At 42.3% G+C, this 25006-nt stretch overlaps 1 protein-coding gene across 2 annotated transcripts in view; it reads right to left on the bottom strand.

Annotated features, from left to right (window-relative positions):
• Positions 1-2262, bottom strand: part of lancl2 (LanC lantibiotic synthetase component C-like 2 (bacterial)) — a 33990-nt gene extending 31728 nt beyond the window's left edge. The window contains exons 1-2 of one of the 2 annotated variants that reach the window (XM_037079560.1): positions 1828-2262; positions 648-853 (exon numbers count right to left, since the gene is read on the bottom strand). In XM_037079560.1, the coding sequence (XP_036935455.1) occupies positions 648-812 (165 nt within the window). In that variant the 5' untranslated portion in view covers positions 813-853; positions 1828-2262. Of the gene's footprint in view, positions 1-647; positions 890-1827 lie in introns of those variants that run through there. The other variant, XM_037079561.1, reaches the window with a different exon arrangement.
• Positions 2263-25006: the final 22744 nt, after the last annotated feature.

Raw genomic sequence — 25006 nt, 5'->3', positions numbered from 1 at the left:
GCGCAGTTAGTGGTGACTCTGGTTATGTGCTAACCTCTATTTGTCTGGTGCATGTATTTGACAACTGGACAATTCTTACATACTGAACCGTTAAGTGTCTTTAAGGGAACCAACAAGGGACGGTACACATGTCTACTGGTCGTGGTTTATAATGCAGTTTGTGGAACGCTGGTGTCTGTGAGTGCCTCTATTTAGTTCACTGTAATGAGACAAATGGCAGGCGTACTACTCAGTTCACTGTAATGAGACAAATGGCAGGCCTATTACTCAACAATGACGCCTTCAACATAACATGCCTGCTGGTATAAGTGCTACCAATTGCCATTTAGCTTGTTGCATTTGGGTTCAGAAATGCTACGCAGTAACGTTCATCAACTTTAACAAGACAACATCTTTTTTCACGAGTTGTCCTGAATTACATATAGCATGGACGTTGCTGTAAGTTAAAGCTCAGTCTGGCCCACTTGTCACAGTTTCCTTATACTGTCACTCACTGACAAACCCAAATATATCACTGCACATAATGTGACGTTACGACATAACTGGTCTTAGCTACTACGACAGAGGTGCAAGTTAAGCTAACGTTAGCTCATGTCAGTGGATGTTATTTAAAAAAAAAAAAATGTTAGGAAAGCAAAAGAGCTCACCTTCCCTTCGGCATCAAACGGCTCGTTGTAATCTACGTCTGCTCCGGAGTTTGAGGTGAGGACTCCCTGGTCCCAGTCAGGGTAGGGGTTTGGAAAGGATCGCTCCTCCATCTCTGCCTCTGTAGCCGAGATCAGCTTCAGTCGCTTGGACACGTTATCTCCCATCGCTACGGCGGCTCGGCAGGGATAAAAAACCCTAAGGCACACTGCACGGCCATTAGAAAGGAAAATAAGCAAGCACGTTTACGAAATTGCAACGTTTGAATGAAAATCGTACCAGAGAGATACAAACGAATAACATGAGAATGGAGTATGGTCATTAATCAATGTGTTTTTTTGTGTTTAGTCTCTCGCAGTTATTTGGCAAATGTATATCAAGGCTAATTCCTCCTAGACAAAATGTTTGAATGGATTTCATACACATTAAGAAAAAAAAAGACAACCTTGCTATAGAATAAAATAATCATAAATCAGCAAAAGTGACTAAATAGTATACAGCCTAATTTCATTTTTTAGACAGTATAACATAATAATCTAGTTTTAGGCTGCCACTGACAAAAATGTACGTTTTACATTTCTCATTTATCTTTATTGTTTCAAAGGCTCTTCATGTCTTTATGAGATGAAGCACAGTGAACCCACAAATAGATATGAGTACAGGTTTCTGTTACTGTCATTCAAACAATAAATCATTTCTGATTTAGTTTGGTCATTTCACTATTCAGATTTCATTGCCAATCAGAAATCTGCAAAGAAATAAAGTTTGCTCATATTAAACTTTTAAATTAATGACAAAAATACATGTAGAAGAGCTGAGGCTGTTGGCCATGACTGAGCATTAAGTTCAACACCTGATGGTTCAAACTTTAGCAAATGAATGTCACCTTGAGTAGGCTGAGCTGTCCACATAGGCCCCAACAACAGTTAATAAGCTGTATGAAATGTAAAAATATGCAAAGCATTTAAAAGCTATCTCAAGCATGCTGAATTTTCTGTTCCTCCTTAATGTGTATTGGTTGCATATAGCCTAAAACAAAATGTGAGGGTAAAGTAAGAACAGTGAAATGCAGTTCATTGGAAATACAGTACATTTGTTGCCGCACTTGCAGTAAAAGGCAGCCCCAGCTACAATTCATAAAACACTGCAGGTGATGACAGGTGGAGCCAGAATTGGGCTTACGAAAGAGGCAATATGGTCAGCAGGCTGTCCAATCAGCAGTGTATGGTCCTCGGTCTTCTCAGGGCTTGTTTGTCTGTGCTTGATCCTGCTCGGCGGTTGCAGCAGCCTTCAGACTCCCAGCAGCATCTCTCAGCATCCCAGTGTCCAGCCTCTGCTGTTCCCCGATGAATGAAAAGTGGGAGCCGCAGTCAGAGCGTGCAGGCGGTACAGTCAGCCATGTGTCACCGCATCACTGTGTTTCTGTCGGTCTCTCCCTCCTCTGCACCCTCCCTGCTCCTCACCGCGCGCACTGAACCATCAGAGTGCTGCTGATGCTGCTCGGCAAATCACAGGTCCCACCCCTCCACCTCCGCTGCGGCTTGTAACACAGACCCCGTGCGATCTGTGCAGACCACAGGCTGAGGGAGGGCTCCTAACCCCCTCCTGTAATAGCCAGTACCCGGCAGTACCCAGCAGTCCGGTGCAGGCAGCTGACTTCAAATGTGAATGGTGACAGATGGTGTTGGTGTGTGATGCTGCCTGGATTAGGTAACATAGCAAACAAATCCATCCCCCACCCCTTCCACACATAGCACCCCCTCCCCCTGTCGCCTCTCTCATCCACCCTCCTCTCACTTTCTTTCCCTGCTTCAACAGCCATCATTTTAACATTTCCAGCGCAGAGTATTAAGACCAGCAAACACTGAGATCCATTCATTATTAAACACTCTCAGAGAGTGAAACCTGGATCTTACTTAATGTGATTCCCTAGAGACTTCTCCAATTTTATAAAGAAACACATTTTAGCTGCTTCTCATTAACATCTTCCTAGAGCACTTCGCATAAATGCTTTCCTGTTTCACTTCTTCCAAACAGGCTGACCACTGTAACAATTAGTGATATGAGAGCACTAATGGCATTTGTTTCAACTTTTCCCCATCTACACTTGCCCTCACAGTAAATCTCCAGAGTTGCAGTAATCCAGTCCAGTGTGCATAACCTCTACAGCAGGGGCACTGCCTTCCAGCAAAGCTCTCAGTCTCTAATCTGCTCTCCCACTGTCACACCATTGTCCTTTAGAGGAGATGCACAGGCTCTGAAGGGATATGCTGAACAAGTGAGACGTACCTACAATGTAGGGTAAAACTGATGATGTCAAATCTGTTATTTGTTTGTTTAAAAGTTTACCTTTAAAAAATGGATTGATTTGTGAATTCAATCATGCAGTAATAGTTTTGGGTTTTTTTTTTAGTTTATTAAGCTCAGTACAGTGGGTCAGGTAAACCCATTTTTATTAACACTAAAGGATTCTAAAAAGCCAACACCCACCCCAGCTGCAGTCTGTTCACCCTGCTGCCATCTGACAACAGATACAGAACAATCCACTGCTGTATCACCAGACTACAGAGCAGCTTCAATCCTCAAGCTGTGAGACTCCTAAACACATTTTCTATCCTTTCTGTTATGTAGCATAGAGGGACTAAACTAAACAACCCTGATGCTGTCCTTGTCCATTTGCTGGTTGGTCTGTCAGCAGGGTTACACAAAAAAACTACTGATTTCAGATTACAGAAAATTACAGATTTCAGATAGGGAAGGAGAGATGTGTTACTGAACAAAAACTAGTGACCTGGGTGGGCTCTGGAATAGTGAGCTTATACTTATCATTTATTTTAATAAGAGAAAAACCCTTACCTGCAGCTTTTTGCTAAATGGGGTGTTGTGTTTTGTTGTTTTGTTTTTTTTAACCAAATTCATGTTCATTTAGACTGTTAACATTAACCATCAGGTTCAAAATGAAACTTTGTTCATTACTCTTTCAGATGTATTGGCAAATGTCAGCAAAACCGAGGAGCTGATTGTTGATTTCTTTAGAAAAAAAAGACCCCTGTCTACATTAGTGGAGCTGAGGTGGAGCAGCCTTGAATAAAATAGAACAATAAAAAATAAAGATTTAGGGGGGAAAAGATCATCCTGCTGGCCTTAAATTGACTCAACAGCGCCACCTGTTGTTGTGGAGTGCGAATTACAGGACATTTGTTGGAAAGTTTACTGGCATTTGTGTGTGGATCTGAAGACATTTGTGTGTGGATCTGAAGACATTTGTGTGTGGATCAGCAAGGTGGAAAATTTGTGCCAAAAGTCACGTGACAGTTTTGTTTTTTTTTTTTGTTTTTTTTTTCCATACTTGTAGAATTGTTTTTCTGTACTTGAAGGATTTTAGTTTGTACTTGAAGGATACATTTTTGTACTTGAAGAAATATTTTTCTTTGTATGTGTAAAACATGCTGTATTTGTCTCTGAAGCATGATGTGTTTGTTTGATTGGTACATTTCTTATTTGCAAAACAAAATGCATTAGTTTGTGAATGATGTTTTGCATTTGCAGATTACACTGAGTTTGTTTGTAAATCGTTGGATGTGAGTAAAACACGTTTTGTGTGTGTGTGAGAGAGAGGTTTTGGCATGAGTCTAACTCCATATAAAACCTTTGCTCTTAATTACACGATGGCGGAAGTAAAAACAACGTTAAAACCACACACCATATTTCAAAATAAAAGCATGCAATAAAATAACGTTAAAACACGGCAAGTAGTAAAAACAGAGTCAAAATAAAAGCATGCTTTAATAAAATCAAAATCGAGTTCCGCCTCGTGACACAAGGACTGATGAAAGTCGGCAGAGGAGGAAACTGGTCGCTCCTTTCTTTTGTCGTTTCCTGCTGGTGCTAACTGATCTGGAATACTCCTCACTTCAAGACCTTGTGTGGCTGCAATGAGGAGAAGTTCTTCGGGCCTGCTAGAAGTGTAGTTTGCAGCTCTCAGCAGCTGGAATCCCAGAAGAATCCAGGAGGCCTTGAGGACAGGCAGAAGTGAGGGGACAAAGCATATGTCCCAAGAAGCTTATTTTTATTATCCACAGAAAGTAAATGCATGGTTTCTTGTGTTCTTCGTAAATATAGGTGCCATAAAATAGTAACGTTATAGAAGTAATTAATGATGCAAATGACCAAAGGTTAAATCAGGTCAGTGGAGTAAGTAACTGCTGGCATTTGTATGTATGACGTTGTAAAACATTTTTGCAAACTCTCCTTGCAGTAGCTGGACATCGACGCAAAGTTGAAAACGTGTCTTTCTGAATTCACAAACATGAAATGTGAGACAGCCAAACTACCAACACGATGCAACACACCATGCTAGCTGCTATAACTATACTATACTAGCTAATTAGTGATATCACCTGTATAAGTCAAGTGGAATCAAAATGTGGCAGGACTACATGGAACATTTTTACTTAATTTCTCCACCTCTGTTGTATACTACAGTATATAAACAAAACAAATAGTAAGTGAAATTACTGAGAAGTAGCACCATCTGCTTCTGCACCATCAGTACTTTTTATTCTTGATACTTGTATATTTTGCTTCTAACATGACATACTAAATTGCATACCTGTCTTGTTTTAGCCACTTTCACTTTCACAGTAAGTTTTTGAATGCTGAACCCACAGTGCATTATTTTTGTAGTCATCGTTACTTCCTCTACATAAGTAAGGCCTCATTTACACTACCTGGTGCCAGTGACCTGTAAGCAAAGACAATCTGAGTTTGCAGGCTGTGTACATTAATTTGAATTGAAGTTCATGTATTATAATTCAAACACATGATACATTTTATATTCTTTTTAGATGCATCATTCAATTATTCCTTGTGGTGCAAAGCCTGCTGTGGAACGCTGCACAACATGCTGCAGTTAGTTCCACTGCACCCTTTGTGATCTTTTTTCCAATTGTACTGCAATCGTGGGGTCACTTTAAAGAACATGCCATTCACAAGGTAAGGTCAGACCTGCTGTCTGCAATTTGAAAATGAAGTGTCAAGATAATGCATGATTGGATTGGAAAATTAACATTTGTTGAGGTGGACATATTAGAGGAGGGCACTAATGCGATCTTTTCTTCTTTTTGGAGCTTGTAAATATTACAACTCATCATTTTGTTTATCTATATATTTTCAGGAAGAAGAGCAGCAGGCTGAGGTCTCAGTCAGACCTGCTGATGTGGACACACCAGTGGAAGGGGTAAGCTTTCTCACAGTATCTATTGGTCAGATACTGGTGGAGCAGCTATGGTACAGACATCTTTCTGTCTTTTCCATAGGACTCGTTTGAAGATCGCATTCTTCATGATTGCAGACATGCAGCAGAGTGGGTTGAGGCCAACAAACAACTGTTGTCTGCCAAAGTGGACCTGCCTGATGTGGACCAGGCTGAGGCTGCTCTGCAATATGTAAGGGTGTGGAAAGATGAAGTGTATGAGCATGAAAAGGAAGCTATCCCGGAGCCCTTCAAGTTCCAATTTTACAACACTGATGATGTGGAAATTCTGTGAAGAAATAATGGGCCAAAGAAAGTATTTGGCCTATTGTGACTGTCACACAGATGAATGAGTTTATTGTGATGAGGAATAAAAGGTTACAGAACATTTGACCATGTTATGACTTGGTGTGTGTGTGTGTGTTTGTTTTTGTTTTTGTTTTTTTTTTTAATGTTTTTCTCATTGATCACTTAATAATTCACTTGGATTATACTGTAGATATCAAGAGTTAGGGTAGTATTTGTAGTATTTAGTGGTACTTTTTTTTAGGTGTTCCAGCGGTACAAGAATTAATAATAACCATAGACATAGAAACAAACGTGAAATTTATGGTGGTTAAGAATAAAAATACAGAATAATACATATAATCTTCTCTCAGGTGTCTTCCCCCAAGCCATTAAGACTGCAGTCATGAGACCACTCCTGAAGAAGAGAAATCTAGACACATCAGTAATGAATAACTATAGGCCCATTTCAAACCTCCCAATTTTAAGTAAAAATAATTGAAATGCTGTTTCTCAACAGCTGAACAATTACTTAATAATAAATGGCTGTTTTGATGTTTTCCAATCAGGATTTCGATCACATCACAGCACTGAGACAGCTCTTGTTAAGGTCCTTAACGACATTCATTCAAACACAGACAGCGGAACAATCTCAGTCTTAGTATTACTGGATCTCAGTGCTGCGTTTGACACAGTCGACCATAATATACTACTGGACCGCCTGAAAAACTGGTTTGGACTCTCTGGTACAACACTAAAATGGTTTAAATCTTATCTAAATGAGAGAGATTACTTTGTGTCTATTGATGATTACACATCTGAACGGATGAAAATGACAAGCGGAGTACCCCAGGGCTCCATTCTGGGGCCTCTACTATTCAACATTTACATGCTCCCTCTAGCTCAGATAATGGAAAACAATGAAATTTGCTACCATAGTTATGCAGATGACACACAAATTTATATAACCATAACACCAGGGGACTATAATCCTATACATACCCTGAGTAGATTCATTGAACAAATCAATGATTGGATGTGTCAGAGTTTTCTTCAGTTTAACAAAGACAAGACTGAAATGATTTATGAATTATGTCTTGGCAGGATTTGGAGAAACTTGTCTTCAGCAGTCTTGACTACTGTAATGGTGTCTTTACAGGACTCCCTAAAAACTCCATCAGACAGTAGCAGCTGATTCAGAACGCTGCTGCTCGAGTCCTAACAAGAACCAAAAAAGTAGATCACATCACCCCAGTTCATAGATCTTTACACTGGCTTCCTGACTATCAAAGAATAGATTTCAAAATCCTGTTGTTGGTTTCTAAAGCATTGAATGGTTTCGGGCCAAAATACATTTCTGATCTGCTGCTGCGTTATGATCCATCCAGACCTCTGAGATCGTCAGGTACCTGTCTGCTTTCAGTCCCCAGAGTCAGAACTAAACATGGAGCAGCAGCATTCAGTTACTATGGGCCTCATATTTGGAACAAACTCCCTGAAAATTGCAGCTCTGCTCCAACTCTCACCTCTTTTAAATCAAGACTTAAAACATTTCTTTTTTGCCACTGCTCTTAACTGAAGCAATTCAAGTCTTTTGATGTTTGTTTCTTAATGTTTTTACTGATTTTAAAATGCTATTTTTAATGTTTTAATGCAATTTTTAATGTCCTTTAAATGATTTTTTGTATGTCTTTTAATGAAATTTATGTGTGCCTGTAAAGCACTTGTGTCTGAATTGTGCTGCACAAATAAACTTGCCTTGCCTTGTGATCTTTAACCTTAGGCTTCAGTGTGAGCAATGACCTTCAATGGTTCATCCTCAACACAATTATTTCCATTATGCCTTTGTAAAATATCAAAGTTCCATGTGGGTAAGACCCTCGTGACCCATCTTTTTTAAATCCTACATTCAGTCTGTATTAACAGTCTCTGAAATCCACCCTATAAGTCAACTCCCACAACCTTCATTCAGAGTTGAACATGCTCATATTTTTGCGTTTGCAGTTTTTTGCATGAGCAGTGTATTGAACTTTCCATTTGCAACAAATTAACATGAGTGCTGCTAACTGCAGCAAACATTAATGATACATCACTCTTTTAAGCAGGTCTGCCGCAAATGAAAGAGGCTTATATTCCATACACAGTGGCGTGATTATGTATCACACTGCTTTTGTTTAAAAACCCGCCCTAAGTTGCCTTTGATTTCTCAAGTCAGGAGCTCAGCCTCACTGAGATTCTGATTGACAGACTCAACCCAACGCATCACGGAATTATTACACATCTGTATTTTATTTATGTACTTCCATTTGCAATAAAAACTAGGTTAGGGCCAGTGATATTAGCTGAGGTTGGTCATGGTTTCATAATTTTTTGCAGTCAATATACAGGCCCAGACCATTTTCACCCACAACACAGGATGACATCTGGACATTGAAGTTCCGTAAATCCATGTGTTTAGTGCTTGGAGCCCCTTATTGAAAATGTAAGATGTTAAGATTGAGACATGCATGATTTATCCCAATAACCCAGTCCAGACAGTATAATTTGATTGCAGTCTCTGCTCAGTCTGGGGTAAGCGGAGCTTTGAGAGATGGTCAGGAGTTAGACAGGCACTTCAGCTTCCATCCACAGCTCAGACAGCCTGGATGTTGTCAGAAGGATTTTGCTCAATAGCTTTTTCCCTCAGATCTGTCACCCAGAGGCTCTGGTTCCTCGAGATGAGCATATCCAGCCACTGCCTTCCCTCGGTGTATTGTTAATGACCTTTGGCAATGTTGAGTTATGAGGGAGACAAAAGCTCCAACTTGAGCGAAATAAGGGCTGCTGACATTTAGTGTCCCTACGGAGGCAAAAGTTCTATATCTTACATTTTGATCTTCATGACAAGACTGAGTTTTACATACCAGCAAGAATGAAAAGATCCACAAGGAAAACAGCGTTTATTGTCTGTTTCTTCAGCCATCAATATCAATGCAATATTAAAGGTTGGATCCAATTTCAAATACTACATTCGGGGCTTTAAAGTTCCAGTGTGTAAGATTTAGCATCATCTAGCTGTGTGGCTGCATATTGCAACATGAAACATAAAACATTTTTAGAAAATGCAAAGAAATATGCAGCAGAAGTAGCATTTCACTGATGGAGAGGAGGTTGTGTAATGATAATTGGTGGCTCCATAAACTCCCAGATTCATATTATTCACATGTTTATGATCAACTTATCATTTTGTCATGCTGATTGTCAACCCCACAATATTGCTATGATGGCATATTCTGTACACAGGAACATCATTGCATGTTCTTTTCTGGGAGAGTGATCAGAATGAGATTTCTAAGATAACCTCCATTGTCTCGAAGACTTTTTTTTGTGTGATTTTTGATGCACAATAGGTGTGTACTCATATCTCATATCATATCTCATAATATGTTGTATTCTAGAATATTCTTAAAGAATTGTTGTTGTTGGTTACATTTAACACTATTGCTATAATATTGTAATTTCTGTTCATTAGACTAATCATGTTCAGCGCGTCTCCCATATCAACAGGTTTATCGCTGAAAAAAGCTTTTTACATGAAAAACGTTGTCCTTATTAAGAGCAAAGTGAAGTGAAACATGCCTGTGATTTATAAAGAAAACCGCACATGTGTCTAAGGATGTATTTATATCTGCATTAATATGAGCTTTTCTCCAAAAGTGCATCCAAACAATGACCCCACCCTGCTGTTCCATTTTACAGCAGGCACTGTCTTGTCTACAAGCTCTGTAATACTTGGATCACAGTGCTTGTAGATGAGATGAGGGAGATTATCTCCACGGCAACCGCTTGCCATGATGACAGAATGCAGGCATTCTTTACAGGAATGTGCTGTAGCCTGTTAGCCGTAGGAGCGGATATCGGGCCATATTCAACCACCGCTGCTTTATGCCCACAGGCCCATACACACACACACACAGACGCACACACACACACACACACAGGAATTAATCAGCAAGAAAAGTGGGTCGCCTGCAAAACTAAGCAGTAAGACAATGACCTCTGCCCAGTGGTCACTCTCCAGGCTTCGACATTTATTAACACTGACATTCACCTGGTCTCAGAGCTTTCTAGTGATGAGCAGAGTAGTTGTGGACTCAAAAACCAACAATCCCAACACTGTCTTACTTACTCACCATATGTGGCTCTCAACAGCGTACCCAGTGGTTCACACTGACGATTTAAATCTTTTAAAACTCCTCACAAATATACATTTGTACATTGTATACAGTGGTATAGCCTGGTCACTGTAGTTGTCATCAAACATCATGCAAACAGGAGGCAGTAGTGCATTTGTTGGGGGACATATTCAGATACACATTAATACACATTAGTGAGTGTTCCCACCAGCAAGTTACATCCTTGATAAATCTATTAATCATCTGGCTGATAAAATATTGAAAGAAAAGCCAAAGAATGCTTTATTTTATGTAAGAGGATCGAGGCCATATGTGAAAAATTAATTCGAGTTCACTATTTAATGTGAGAAGTTTGATATTAAAGAATTCTGACATTAAAGTCAGAACTAAAATACATGTTTCACTTGCATCCCTGATCCTGTTCCGTAGACTGGTGTCTATCAGTCTATTCAAAAAAATGTATTATGATGTGCATCGTCTCCTCTAATAATATCATCCCTCTCTTTTCTGCTCAATCAATGACCTCTGTTGGTGACCAGTAGGAAATGCAGCCACTGCCATTGTTGGCATTACACTTTATTATCGAATGATGGATAATAAATAAGGAGGATGGAAATATTGTGAAACTATCAGCTGACATTCCAGACCATATAGAGATTTTCTGGGGGGGACTGGTTAAGAAAAGAAAGTTACTACTATAGTGTAACAACATTACACTTGGCACATTTCATGCTTGAATTTGTGCTCACAATAGTTAGTTTAAAAGCTGCGCAGTTGTGTAGAAAACACATGTTTAGACATTGAATAAAAGTATTAATTATTTAATATAATTGTAAGGTATGCTGTAGATTTTATCAAATTAATATAAAATAATGTATCTTCATAAATTCCACAGGGCCATAGCCATACAATACTGATGTCATGAATAAAAGTATATCATTCATGCAGTTTGTAATATCTGCCTATTGGATGTCTCTCAGTCAAAACAAAACAAGAGATATGAGAAGCGTGTGTTTTCTTGATTGTTCAACAAACCTGACCTGTAACTCAAATCAGTTTGGTTGCACAACTCTAATACACATATGTGTTTTACTTTACTATGGTCCAACTTTTAATTTACTGACTCTGAAGTCTGTGCGGCATTACTACACAACAATAACGTCTCCGCCCTTACCAGGCAAGTTAGTTGTCCATGCAAACGGATTGTCATGTGGTGTAGATAAGAATGGAGGCCACTGGCTGTCTGAAAAGGAGGAATAACAGAATCAAAGGTCTGCCTTGAGGCTGTGTGGGGATTAAATGTACAGCACTCTCAAAGGCTCCATCACACCAGCATTTGAGATAACGTGATTTCACAATTAAACCAATTAACTTCAGTGGAATCTCTAACAGTTTCTTGTGTGGGTGCAGTAAATCCAAACAATTAGACATGAGAACTTGTACCTTTTATTAATAGGAAATCATCTTGACAGTGCTGAGCTGTGACGAAATGAAGAGGCAGAATCCTAAACAAGGCATGCACCATTCATTTTATACAGTTCTCCTCTGCTGGATTCTAGGCTGTTACAGAAAGAGGAGTAGTTTGTAGAAAGTGAGGGGACGGGAGATAATGTTACCTGTTGTTACATGGGGTCTGTAGCTGTAAGGCTGTTAGTGTTCCAAACTGTCAAAAACATTAGAAATGGCGGTAATGAAATGAACATTCAATTCACATACTACAGCAGTGGAAGACGCAGCTTGCCAAAGGAACGCACCTGCAGGACTTCTGTGACGTCGTGTTGTGTGATAAAACTGCACATTTTAGGGGGCTGTTCCACACGACAAGTGGTACAAAAGGATGAACTGTTGCTGCGTTTTGGCTGCTCCTTCAATTGACAATGGCATCTCGGGGACTGGACAATGCAAAGGTTTCAAAATGGGTGAGTGTAATCATTTGAAAATGGCACCTTAACTGTTGTTGTGTAAACTGGTAATTCACAGTTCCTGTGAAAAGTCTGACAACATGGCCCCAATTTGTGGATATGTGTTATGTTTTTTGTCTAATAGCTATGTGTGAATAGGAGGACAAGAATAATGGAAGACTTTCATAGTTTGTTGGAAGAGCGTTAATAAACTCAGTGAGTCAGCGACACAAACAAAGTGTAGATTTACTGTGATGTGATGACTCACCACTCTGTGGCAGAAAGTGTTTGTGCACAGGCACATCCTTCTATTCTGTGATGTGAATTACAAAGTTTCTCTGACACCTGCTGGCCTGGCATGAATACTACAGTGTTTTCACTGTTTGTGTACCTATGTACAACTATAACACTGTCATACAAACGCGAAACTATTTTAAAAACCAAAGGAGAAACTTTTTTAGCAGAACTGTTGTCATGCAAATAGAGTCTCAAGAAATCTTTAGATAACTCTTTTTATCAATCCATAAATCAGAAATTACAGTCAACAGCCATAAGAATAGTCATAGGAATAATTTTATCACTTGTATTCATATTAACATTGTTTTTATCAATCTTGCCCACTTTGATAATTATACACTGCTACATCCCTCCCACCCCCCCAAGTTTCCACACCGATCTTAAATACAGCAATGTTGAGATTCACCAATCAAGTTGACATTACATTGCATTCTTTCCTGTTCCTGCACGGATACAATCACAAGAGCTGGTGGCATCATTAGTGTTGTGAGGAGCGCTGAGGACAAAGAGGCTGAGACAGAGACCTCTAATTATGATGGCAGACTCAACAATTTATAGTTTCAACACACAGTGCTCCTTAATCACTCATCTAATTACAAACCACACTACTGCTGCATCATAATCACATTCATATTAGAGGAGCTGCTGCCAGAGAGCAGCACGGCAGCATGAGCAGCATGGAACGAAATGCATAATGAAAATAAAAATACAGTGAATTGTTCAAATGCTTACTGTATTTTTTTCCATAGGCCACAAGAGCAATTTCCATACACATTACATTTACATTTAGTGCATTTAGCAGATGTTTGTCCAAAGCGACTAACAACAAGTACATGTGTCACAAGAAAAGAAACCACAACATAACATAATAACCACAACAACATAATAATGCATTTTATTTATCAGCACCTTTCACAGAAGGACACTTTACAGAAACCTAACAAAAGAAAACAGCAGTCAAAAAACAAAATTTAAAAGCAAATTTAAAAAGGTGAGTCTTCAGTTGTGATTCAAGCCCTCACCTGAGCATAGTAGCTGCTATTTCAAGCTAAAGTCTGAATAAATGAGTCTTGAGTCCTTTGCGGAAGATGGCAAGTGACTCTGCTGACTGCCAGAACAGAGAAGAGTTGCGACTTCCCTGAGCGACCCTTGCTCTCAGCGATGGCGGTACCAGGCGGCCAGCTGATGGAGTGGAGCACAGTGCTCATGCTGGGGCGCGTGGTCTGACCAGTGTTTAGAGGTAGATGGGTGCAGTTCTGTTGACGGCCTTGAAGGCCAGAACCATTGTCTTGAATCAGATGTGGGCTGCAACAGGAAGCCAGTGAAGAATTTGGGTCGATTAAAAATGAGACGCGCTGCAGCTTTATGGACATGCTGGACGTCCAGCCAAGAGTGAGTTGCAGTAGTCCAGGCGGGAGATGACCAGCGCTTGGACCAGGAGTTGCGTTGCATCATTTATGAGGAAAGACCGGATCGGGCCACAGCACTGATGTTGGGGGTGCAGGACAGTCTGTCATCAAGGATTACACTCAGGTTCCTCTCAGTTGATAAAGGCGATACTGTGAAGTCCTCGACAGTGACTGAGTTCTTAGTGGGGGGCTTTTAATTTGAAAGTAGCCACAGTTAGTAGCTTGCCGCAACAACAACAAGCGGACAACAGAGGTGGATTTCACTGTTCGATGTTGAGACTCAGTTCCCTTCGGTCGGTTTGGCAGGAAAAATCGTTCATATCATTCTTTCTTTTGTTTGAACAGTCGCGTTTCCGTAATGCACAGTCCTCAGCTCCTCTTTCTTAAATGACCGTGCTAACGGTCAACATAACACTGTAGTTCAAGGCAAGTACATAGCTGCAACACGATTATGTATACTTTCAGACAACATAAGAGTGGATAATGTTTATATTCATCTCGACATTAAATTGACATGAATCGAAGGTAAGCCAAGTGACTGACAGACTGAACGAGAACGATGAGCTACGAACAAACTGAAATGGAGTTTCTTCATGGAAACGGTTGCCTTGCTTTCCCTTTTCTCATTGGCTAAAATTCAATGACAGTGTCCTAGACTCATATGCACTGGCTCGCATATGATTGGCTGGTTCTCAGTCCTCTTCACCACTCTGATAACTAAACAGTGAACAACACAGCGTCTAGTCTGTGAGAACGAAAGAATCAACTAGAGAGAAGGCAAACGTGGAATCAGGTCAGTTCGTTTGTGTTAAAGAGTCGCAACAACACGTGATTGGTCGTTCTGATAGCTAAAATCCTCATTTGACAAACTGTTGGGATATAGCAGTGAGGTTCTAGATTGCAAAACACTCCCCCGCTTTCCCCTTCCTTTCCAAGGATGATGGAGAAGCTCCTGAATCTACGGTGGCCCTCAAGGACAAGAAACTAATTTTCTAAATTTTGACTTGGCAACAACAGCATAGTGTATTTAGTGTATTTGTTCCATCCATCCATCCATTTTCATGCGCTTATCCAACCGGATCGCGGGGGCAGCTGCCTGAGCAGAGACACCCAGACTTCCCTCTCCCCGGACACTTCCTCCAGCTCTTCCGGGAGGATCCCAAGGCGTTCCTCGGGGGTCTCCTCCCGGCGGGACATGCCAGGAACACCTCCCGAGGGAGGCGTCCCAGGGGCATCCGAAACAGATGCCCGAGCCACCTCAGCTGGCTCATCTCGATGGCTTGGCTCTACTCCGAGCTCCTCCCGGGTGACAGAGCTCCTCACCCTATCTCTAAGGGAGCGCCCCGCCACCCTGCGGAGGAAACTCATTTCAGCCGCTTGTATCCGGGATCTTATTCTTTCGGTCATGACCCAAAGTTCATGACCATAGGTGAGGGTAGGAACGTAGATTGACCGGTAAATCGAGAGCTTCGCCTTTCGACTCAGCTCTCTCTTCACCACGATAGACCGATACAGCGACCGCATTACTGCGGCCGCCGCACCTATCCGCCTATTAATCTCACACTCCATCCTTCCCTCACTTGTGAACCCCAAGATACTTAAAATCCTCCACCTGAGACAGTAGCTCTCCCCCAACCCGGAGGGGAAAAAATACCTTTTTCCGGTCGGGAACCATGGCCTCGGACTTGGAGGTGCTGATTCTCATCCTAGCTGCTTCACACTCTGCTGCAAACCGCCCCAGGACATGCTGGAGGTCCTGGCTCGAAGAAGCCAACAAGACCACATTATCCGCGAAAAGCAGAGATGAAATCTTGTGGCTCCCGAAACAGTCCCCCTCCGGCCCGTGGCTGCACCTAGAAATTCTGTCCATAAAAATAATGAACAGAACCGGTGACAAAGGGCAGCCCTGCTGGAGTCCAACATGCACGGGGAACAGGTCTGACTTACTGCACCGGCAATGCGAACCAAGCTCCTGCTCCGGTCGTACAGGGACCGTACAGCCCTTAACAGAGGGCCTCCGACCCCGTACTCCCGGATCACCTCCCACAGAATGCCACGAGGGATACGGTTGAATGCTTTCTGCAAGTCCACAAAACACATGTGGACTGGTTGGGCAAACTCCCATGAACCCTCGAGCACCCTGCGGAGGGTATAGAGCTGGTCCAGTGTTCCGCAGCCCAGACGAAAACCGCATTGTTCCTCCTGAATCCGAGGTTTGACTATCGGCCGAATTCTCCTCTCCAGTACCCTGGAATAGACTTTCCCAGGGAGGCTGAGGAGTGTGATCCCCAAATAGTTGGAACACACCCTCCGGTCCCCCTTTTTAAATACTTAATAATTCCCGACTACCTCAGTGACTACGACTTGGGTGATGAGTCAACCTCTGAGTCCTCAGCCTCTGCTTCCTCTATGGAAGACATGTCAATGGGATTGAGGAGATCCTCAAAGTATTCCTTCCACCGCCCGACAATGTCCCCAGTCAAGGTCAACAGCTCCCCACCTCCACTGTAAACAGTGTTGGTGGAGGACTGCTTCCCCCTCCTGAGGCACCGTATGGTTTGCCAGAATTTCCTCGAGGCTGACCGATAGTCCTCCTCCATGGCCTCCATGGAACATTTCCCAGACCCGAGTTTTTGCTTCCATGACTGCCTGTGCTGCCGCTCGCTTTGCCTGCCGGTACCCGTCAGCTGCTTCAGGAGTCCCCTGGGCCAACCAGGCTCGATAGGACTCCTTCTTCAGCTTGACAGCATCCCTTACTTACTTGTCCTCGGCCCCCTGCTGTTCACTCTGATGACTCACAACTGCGTCCCAAAGGCTACCACCAACCACATTGTGAAGTTTGCAGACGACACAACAGTGGAGGGTCTCATCAGAGATGACCACGACCTGGTGGAGCAGCTAGTGGGTTGGTGTAGCAAAAACAACTCAATCATCAACGTGGACAAAACCAAACAGATCACTGTCCACTCCAGGAAGAAGCAGCCCAGCCAAGCCCCTCCTCTAATCAACAACACGGCTGTGGAGGTGGTCAGCAACACCAAGCTCCTGGGGGTGCACATCACAGACAACCTCACCTGGTCTGTCAACACCGCGACACTGGTCAAGAAGGCACAGCAGAGTCTGCACCTCCTACGATGGATGAGGAAAGCCCTCCTGCCCTGGCCAATCCTCACTACATTCTACAGGAGCACCATAGAGAGCATCCTGACCAGCTGACTGTCTTCTGTGCTGGCCTCTGGAAAGAGGCTCTGCAGCATTTGGTGCAGGACCACAAGGCTCTGTAACAGCTTCAGAAACACCGTAACTCTCAGTGACAATTGTCACCTTAAAATCATGATGACATCACCATGGCAACCTGGATGTGAGAGGACGCTGGCGTGGATATTAGCATCTCAATCCCTAGCTAGACTCACCTTTCTAAACGGATCAGCTGTTAGCCCCGCAAGCCTAGCAATGCTAACTTTCAAACCGACATACTCCATACTCTGTGGGCTGTCCGTCATTGCTCCGTTGGCCCACCCTCCACCACAACCTCCGGGTTTTTCACCGGCTGGCTCTCTTGGTCTCCTGCACCGTGCATGGAGCCTGCAGACGCAACTTTGTTTATACGGCTGGTGCTATTCCCTCCATGCTGACTGCGGTGTTGCTGTTCCCTCCGAGCTGACTGACAGGCGCTCCATTTACTCTTTGTTTTGTTTGTTCTACTTTGTTAAGTGTCCTTGGGGACCCTTAAAGGCGCTATATAAATTAAATGTATTATTATTATCTTATTCCTGTTGTGGTATTTTTTTTTAATCCACTTTCATATTTTAATTCTGTGCTGAGCCCCTTAAATTAAATTTCATTCTATGTTCATTTGTAGCACACTGAATGACAGTAAAGTCTGTCTAAGTTTAAGTCTAAGTCTAAATAACAAAAAGTTACACAGGCTTAATAACTACTGTGATGGATTACAAAATCCAGGCTCAGAAGTTACTTATTAATTTCATTACAGTGGGGAAATGATTAACAGCATAAGTCTGGAACTCTGCACCCCAAAAAAATGTATTTGAATATGGTCTGAAAAAATGTATAGTATAGATGGTGCACAATCACTGTGTTACATTTGTTACATTCCTTCTCACATCATCTTTCTAACAGCACTGGACTCCACGATTAAAGACATAATCAAACATTCAAAATAATGAATAATGCATTAGCCACACAATCATCAACTAAACACAGCATCTATTTTTCAGAACTGTTGCAGGGCGACCTAAGGCCTCAGCTCCTCGGCTTGCTGACAGATGCTGCACTGTGTGTGTGCGTGTGTGTGAGAGAGTGTGAGTGAGTGTGTGTGTGTGTGTGTGTGTGTGTGAGTGAGTGTGCGCACGCGCGCCAATATCCATACATCAGTGTCGATCTGCAGAGAGCCTGTCAAGCTATTCTTAGCCTTCGCACACATAAACCGATGAGAAAAACACAGAACCACTCCTTGTTTCACAGGAAACGTATCAGTCCACATCCCCTCCATGAGGCGTATTTACTATTGTAATGCATTGCGGGTGAAATACCAACATTACCAAAAATACATTGGAAGGCCGTGGAGCTCCTATAGGATGGTTCAGAGTGTCAGAGCTCTAATCAGACCAAATGTGACTTATTAATGTGTGTTGCTGCAGCCAGAGCCCTACGAGGAGGAACTGGAAATGGTCAATATTACCGGGGGATGATACAGAACGGGAGTGCAACACCACCATGCTCGTGAAGAAACCTGCTGCGGCAGAGATTTCACTCTCTCCTGGGAAATCTGCCCAGCCTCTGCAACACAGCACACACACCTTAAAGAATATATATGGGCCTACCTATAGAATCTTCAGCAGGCTCTACTGGAGTTTTGTGCTTTTATACCTTAAGACGTGCTGCTGCAGTCCTCAGCTCAATGGCTCCTAGGCAGAGCATCACACCGCAGTACTGCAGTGTGTGGGGGTGCAGGCAGCAGCAGCTCACTTAATGATTCACTACATCGATTTCCTCATTTTGCTATTGACCTTTCATTTCCAGTGCCAGCTCTGAGTCTCGATTGTGACACACACTCACAGAAACACAGACTAGAGAGGAGAAGGAAATCGTACATGTACTGTGATTTAGGCACTTGAATGGTGCGTGGAGATACTATAAGATGAGAGTCACAGGAAAGTAGGAGCTACTTCACTACAGCCCTTTCACATTTGGGATCAATATCCATCTTGAGTAATCTGATCACAGGTGGACAGCTTTAAGTACAAATGTGAACCCCACCAAGAAACATTGAGGACACATTTGAGATCTGTTCACTCAGACCAAATTCAGAGGTGGTCTGGGCCTCATGTGAACACAATCCACTCAGATGCCCTCCTTAAAACAACACGAAGAAGCCACAACAACAGGCAGAATGTTTGTTTCCTTGTGTAAAGCGTCAGTAGCCTCATTCACACAAAGAAGCCACATTATTGCAACAGCGGTGCTTCGCCAATTCTCCACTGCTACATATATAATATATAATCATATGGATGCTGTTATAATCCGTTGCCATTGAGATCCTGACCCACCAAACATCCTGGAAAGTGCTTTAAATTACATAGTGACATAATCACCATCAGTAAACTGGAAGCTGTCTGACTGTCACTCGTGGGGATAGAGGCTGTTTTCTGGGGGAAAGTTCACTGAAGTCTTGGTCTGGAGGACTGAGCGATGTGGTGATTTATTTTTTTTCAACACAAACAGTGATTTAAAGTTTTTTTTGCCAGTGACAGACACTGTTTTTCAGACAGAAATGTGACGAGGAGTTGAACAGGCGGGAGACAGACACTTCTGTTTGGTCCTGTAACGTTTTGTGGGACATTTCTCTTTATTTACTCGAGTGAAGGACCTGTGCAGTTATCATAATGTCAGATCAACATGCCCTTGATACGGGCTGCCAGCTTATCCATTCACACTGGTTCGGTTCACCGATACTGCACCTCCGATACTACCTCCAGAGGCAGATCAGCGCCGGAGCAAAACTTCCCCCCTCGCCGCCTCCGAGAGATTCACACAGAGGAGGATAAGTGGCGCAGGATCCCTGCCTCCATACAGCAGTGTGAATGGGGCTAGTTTGTGTCTAAAGTTCTAAAGTCTTAACATTTAGGGGGTCACAAAAGTCCTGTACACACATTTTAATGTGTGTAATTGGTGGAGTTACCCTTTTAGATTATATAGAGATAATAAAGGTGTAAGGAAGCACTCGAGAGCAACTGAGAATTTCATTGTTCATCTGAGCCGTTTTCTAAATCTCATCTAAATCATTTCACCCGATTACCTGGACCTCCGCGCGCCTCACCAGCCAGCTCCAGCACTGCAGGTCCCCCCCGGGACTCTAACCACCTCGCCTACCCCACCTGGTTGTGCTTGTCTAATAAAGCTCTTTTGCACCTGCCACGCTTGTCTGTCCGCTTCTGGGTTCCCCTTTCGTCCCTGGCCTAACAAAAACAGGTCTGTACAGGCTGCATGTCAGGGAGACATTTTGATTAAGAGGATAAATAAAACTGAGGACGGTGACAACAGTTAGCTTCATTTCACTCAAAGAATAAGAATGTGGTGCTGACTGAAAACAGTTCAAATGCTTTTCATTTCATCAGTCCTCTGTGTCTTATCATTCTCTGTGAAGCTTACAGAGCAGCAGATGGGAGCACAGGCAGTGATCAGTGCAAATCCCCCAAAGTGCACCGGTATCACATAGCAAGATGCTAATATGGCTGTGAGACTACAGCGAGGTACCTGCCACTCAGGGAACTGGTGAGAATGACTGATAATACTCATATCATCCATTTACAAGTCTTTGTGTATTCAAGATGCACTTGAGAACATAAACACAGTTGACAAACAGTTCCTGCTCTGCTGCAGCTCCCTCCTCCTCAGAGAGCTTGTGAATTTGCCATTAGACCTCTGCAGACGACCCTGACCCTCCTGCCCACGTCTCTGTTCACTACAGTGGCTCTCTGTTGCGGCTCACATCCAATTAAGACCCTGACAGCAACACTCCATAGCTGCAGACTGTAGGCAAAGCCTACACTCCTCCTCTGCCTCTGGACATTTACTGCCCCACCACTCTGAGCACCATGTGGATCCCCATCTCGGTCCAGCTTCCTCTGATGAAAAATGTATGTTAATGGCCTTTTGTCCATGACACTGACATGTAAAAATGATTAAGAAATGTATTTAGTTTTTCGTTGATGAGACGAGACGGAACAAAAAAGGTTGTGGTGGGCCGTTGGACGTTAAAAGACTGCAGGATATTTTCTCCCAGTTGAGCGCCTGGTCTGTATACGACATATAACCATGCCTGTCACTGATAGCAGATTCTCAGAACCAAGGTGATGCTGTCCCAAACCGACCGCTAGTTAGTGACAACAACATGATGGCTTCAACCCAAAAAGAGTTTGGTTGAGAAAAACAGCAGAACTTTGGACACACTTTGTTAATAATTCAACAGAGAGGAAAACACAACGCAGTAAAGACAGACTGAGAGATGAGCCATGGCTACAGATCAAGCGGGGAGAATTCAACCAACCTTAAGAGTAACTTGAAGTTGCACTATCTTGTTATCAATACCACAGCTAACTTTAGTGTAAGTTCTAATATTGATGAGAGGGGGAAAGGTGGGTTCTTGTTTTATCGGTTGGAGAGCAACACTGAGACCAAAAGAGCCAAACTTCAAGGTCCAAGAGTTTAAAATGTATTAACAAACAAACTAACAAACTCGTGCAAATAAAACACAGCTGGCAACAAAAGAACATAATTAATAACCTTTTGACATTAAAAGGTTGACAGTTCGAGGTCATAAAATAATGCTTGAATGAGCCTGGTTTCCATGGTAACACTGACTGGGTTAATGTTTTCGCGAGTCTCAGTTTGCTAGCTTCATAACTTGTGAGTGACCCATGCAGAGCTGAACACTTTTTGATTGGAAAAGTGAACTTCATCATATATTTTCCTGTTGTTGGAGTGAAACACATGGGGAAAAACTGCAGTGGCTTTTCAGACGTGCTCACTAGTATGTAACATGCGTGTTTATTATAAATACATTTATATTTGGATATTTGTCGTTATGCTCAAGCTCTCTGATTTAGTTTAGTTTAGTTACCAAAAACGCTAAATGGCATCCCTGAATATGGTCTGCATTGTATTAAGTAAAATAGTCAAAGTGTTACCAAAGTCCCCCACACACCGCTTAGACGTCCAACTGCCTTATCCCACCACTCTCCGATCACTGTTGCCTCTTGTCTGACCTGTTCAGCTGAACAGTTGCATTGAAACACGGCGCTTCGACGTGCTGCCTGCTGCACAGCAGCATGTACATTCTGCATTTGCACGAGATGCAATAAGTGGATGGTGCTTGTGCTGTGAGTTGTAAATGAGAGGCTTATGCACGCAACTGTCTTTACTTTCGATCAAAACTAAACTTAACTATTTCAGATAAAAACAGCTGCATACTAAACATGCAGCGAGGCATTACCAAACGAACACAGATGAATTCGTCCTAAACGGACATAACAACTAGTCTCCTGCCAGTACTGCAAAACATGAAAACGGGGAATGACAGAACGGAGTGCGTAAAAAATCAATGCGCACACAGTATTCTGCCCCTCACACAGCGCTGATTCGCTAGCACACCACCAATCAGAGAATCCAACGGCTCAGACGTCTGATGGCCCTCGTCCTCAGACTTCACTTGTTGAATCGTGGCAGACAACGTCCACGCGGCTCCGAAAGCTTCCGACGCAGCTGAACACACCAAACATATCTGTTCCCGACCTCGTCCGAGTCTCTCCAAACGCTTCAGACGTCCAGCGGTTGGGCCGGTGTGTTCCTGCCTTTACATTACTCAGTAATTCATCTGGAAAATATATGTGCTTGAGTAGGCATAGGCTATTGATCAAGTAATAGTTTTAGAAGCAGTGTGATTTACAGTCTGGCATGTTTGAAAAGTAATCTGTAAACATGGAGCTGAATATGTGGAAAAGTTTACCCTTCAGAAAACATTTGAGAACCGGCATGTTAACCTTTTCAGGGTTTATCAAAGATTTTGGAGTGCCTTAAACCAAACTGACACATTTAAATCAAACTTTAGTTGCTCAACAAGTGTTGCTGATGTGTTTCATATGTACATTTTGCAACCTTATAACCATTAAATGTTTCCTTATTATTTGCACACTTTATATAGGGATTTGAACCATTTGTCTGTTGGGGTGGTGGGAAGCATAGAGACGAGATAATTAATTTGGGGTGGGGTTTTCATTTTAACTGTAGCAATCCGTCCAATTAGTGAGAGAGGGAGAGTTGTCCATCGTTTGAAATCATCTTGTATTCTTTTTAGAAGCGGGGTGTAATTGAGGTTTCTTGTTAATGATTTGTCTGGGTTCTGTAGAAGTGGAGGCTGCCCACGAGGTCCGTGGATCATCTTAAATGACGCGTGCCATCTAGTGCGATTACACTGGAGAGAAGGCAGACTCCTCCAAAAACCTGCCACTCTCAACAAAACATCCTAGATGAATAAATAAGACCACAGGTACTAGGAAAATATGTATTTTTGTTCTTAAGTCAAGTTATTTTAGTGAGCTGGGCGAAGTTTACAAGACATTTTAGATCAGAAGATTAATTCAATTACAAGCACATTTTTTTCTCTGCAGCTTCCTCTGGTGGTATGTTCCAGAGGTTTCTGGTAGAGTTTCAATATGAAATATCTACAAGAAGTGTTATGACTCAGGTTGACCCCCCAATACCCTTTACTGGCAACTCATTTTTATTTCAGGTTAGATGTCTGAGATTGAGGCTGGTTAAAAAGCAGCTACAGTAGACAAAACCCCAAGGTCCCTGTGCTTAGAAAGGTGCCGCTGTAGACATGTGATGCAGGGGAATGAAGCGTGTTTGATGCTTTACAAATCAGAGAGGTAATTCTGGTTTTAAACAGGATGTCCTAAAAAGGACAATGGATGTGCAGAAATAGCAACAGAGAGTTAAAAATAAGATGGGAGCATAAATAGAAGGAAAGATGTAAGAAGAAACAAAGTTTGATCTCACTCACAAACGATGCAGGCAGTTGACACAAGTCATGTGCATGTGTCTGTGTTTGTGTGTATATATATCTACATAGATAGCAGAGGTAGCAGCATGGACTGGGACAAAAAGAGTTCTTAAGAATCATACTTGAGTTAAAATAAAGATAGTGTTAAAGTATTACTTTAGTAAAGTGAAATTCAACCATATGAATAGTACTTGAGTGAAATTGTTGAGGCAGCTGATGTTAAATATATCTAAATACATGTAAATAATGCTATGCTATAAATACATGTTAAATACTTCAGCAGGGAGAGACACTGCATACAACAACTGTTGCTCGGGTCCTTCACCAGTCAAAGTGTTATGGTAGAGTGGACAAGGGAAGGACACTGTTAAAGAAAGGTCATTAAATCTCCACTAGAGTTCACTCAAGTGTGGGCATGTGGGAGAGGTCAAAGGTCAACTGGAAGAAGATTCTTTGGTCTGGAAATCAAGAGTTGAACTGATTTACTGAAAACTGAGAGCTGAGTGTCAGAGTTGTATGTCTAATGAAAGATTGTTGTATGTGTTGTGTTTTTTTCCTTTCTTTTCTAACTTAGTTGAACTGGGAGCTGTAAACTGAATTGCCCGTATGGGATAAATAAAGTTTTCTGAACTGAACTGATGAGAGCTTTTTGACCATCAGACTAGACTAGACTGATGTGCAGCGTTTGGTAAACAACAAACGCTGCACATCAGCACAAACACACCATCCCCATTGTGAAGCATGGTGGCGGCAGCATTATGCTGTGAGGAGGGTTCTCAGCAGCAGGCCCAGGTAGACTTGTAAAGGTAGAGGGTTAAAATTCAAAGTTGAATACAGCAACTGTTTGTGAGTATAAAGTACATGGCACAGAAAACTGGTCAGGATGGTCAAGAGTCAACCAAAAACCACCAAAAGCAATTGTGCAATGACTTAGAAGCTGCTGGAAGACAGCTGCC

The sequence above is a fragment of the Acanthopagrus latus genome, chromosome 19 (genome assembly GCF_904848185.1).
Source record: "Acanthopagrus latus isolate v.2019 chromosome 19, fAcaLat1.1, whole genome shotgun sequence".
NCBI lineage: Eukaryota > Metazoa > Chordata > Actinopteri > Spariformes > Sparidae > Acanthopagrus > Acanthopagrus latus.
This window is presented reverse-complemented; position numbering and strand designations above follow the sequence as displayed.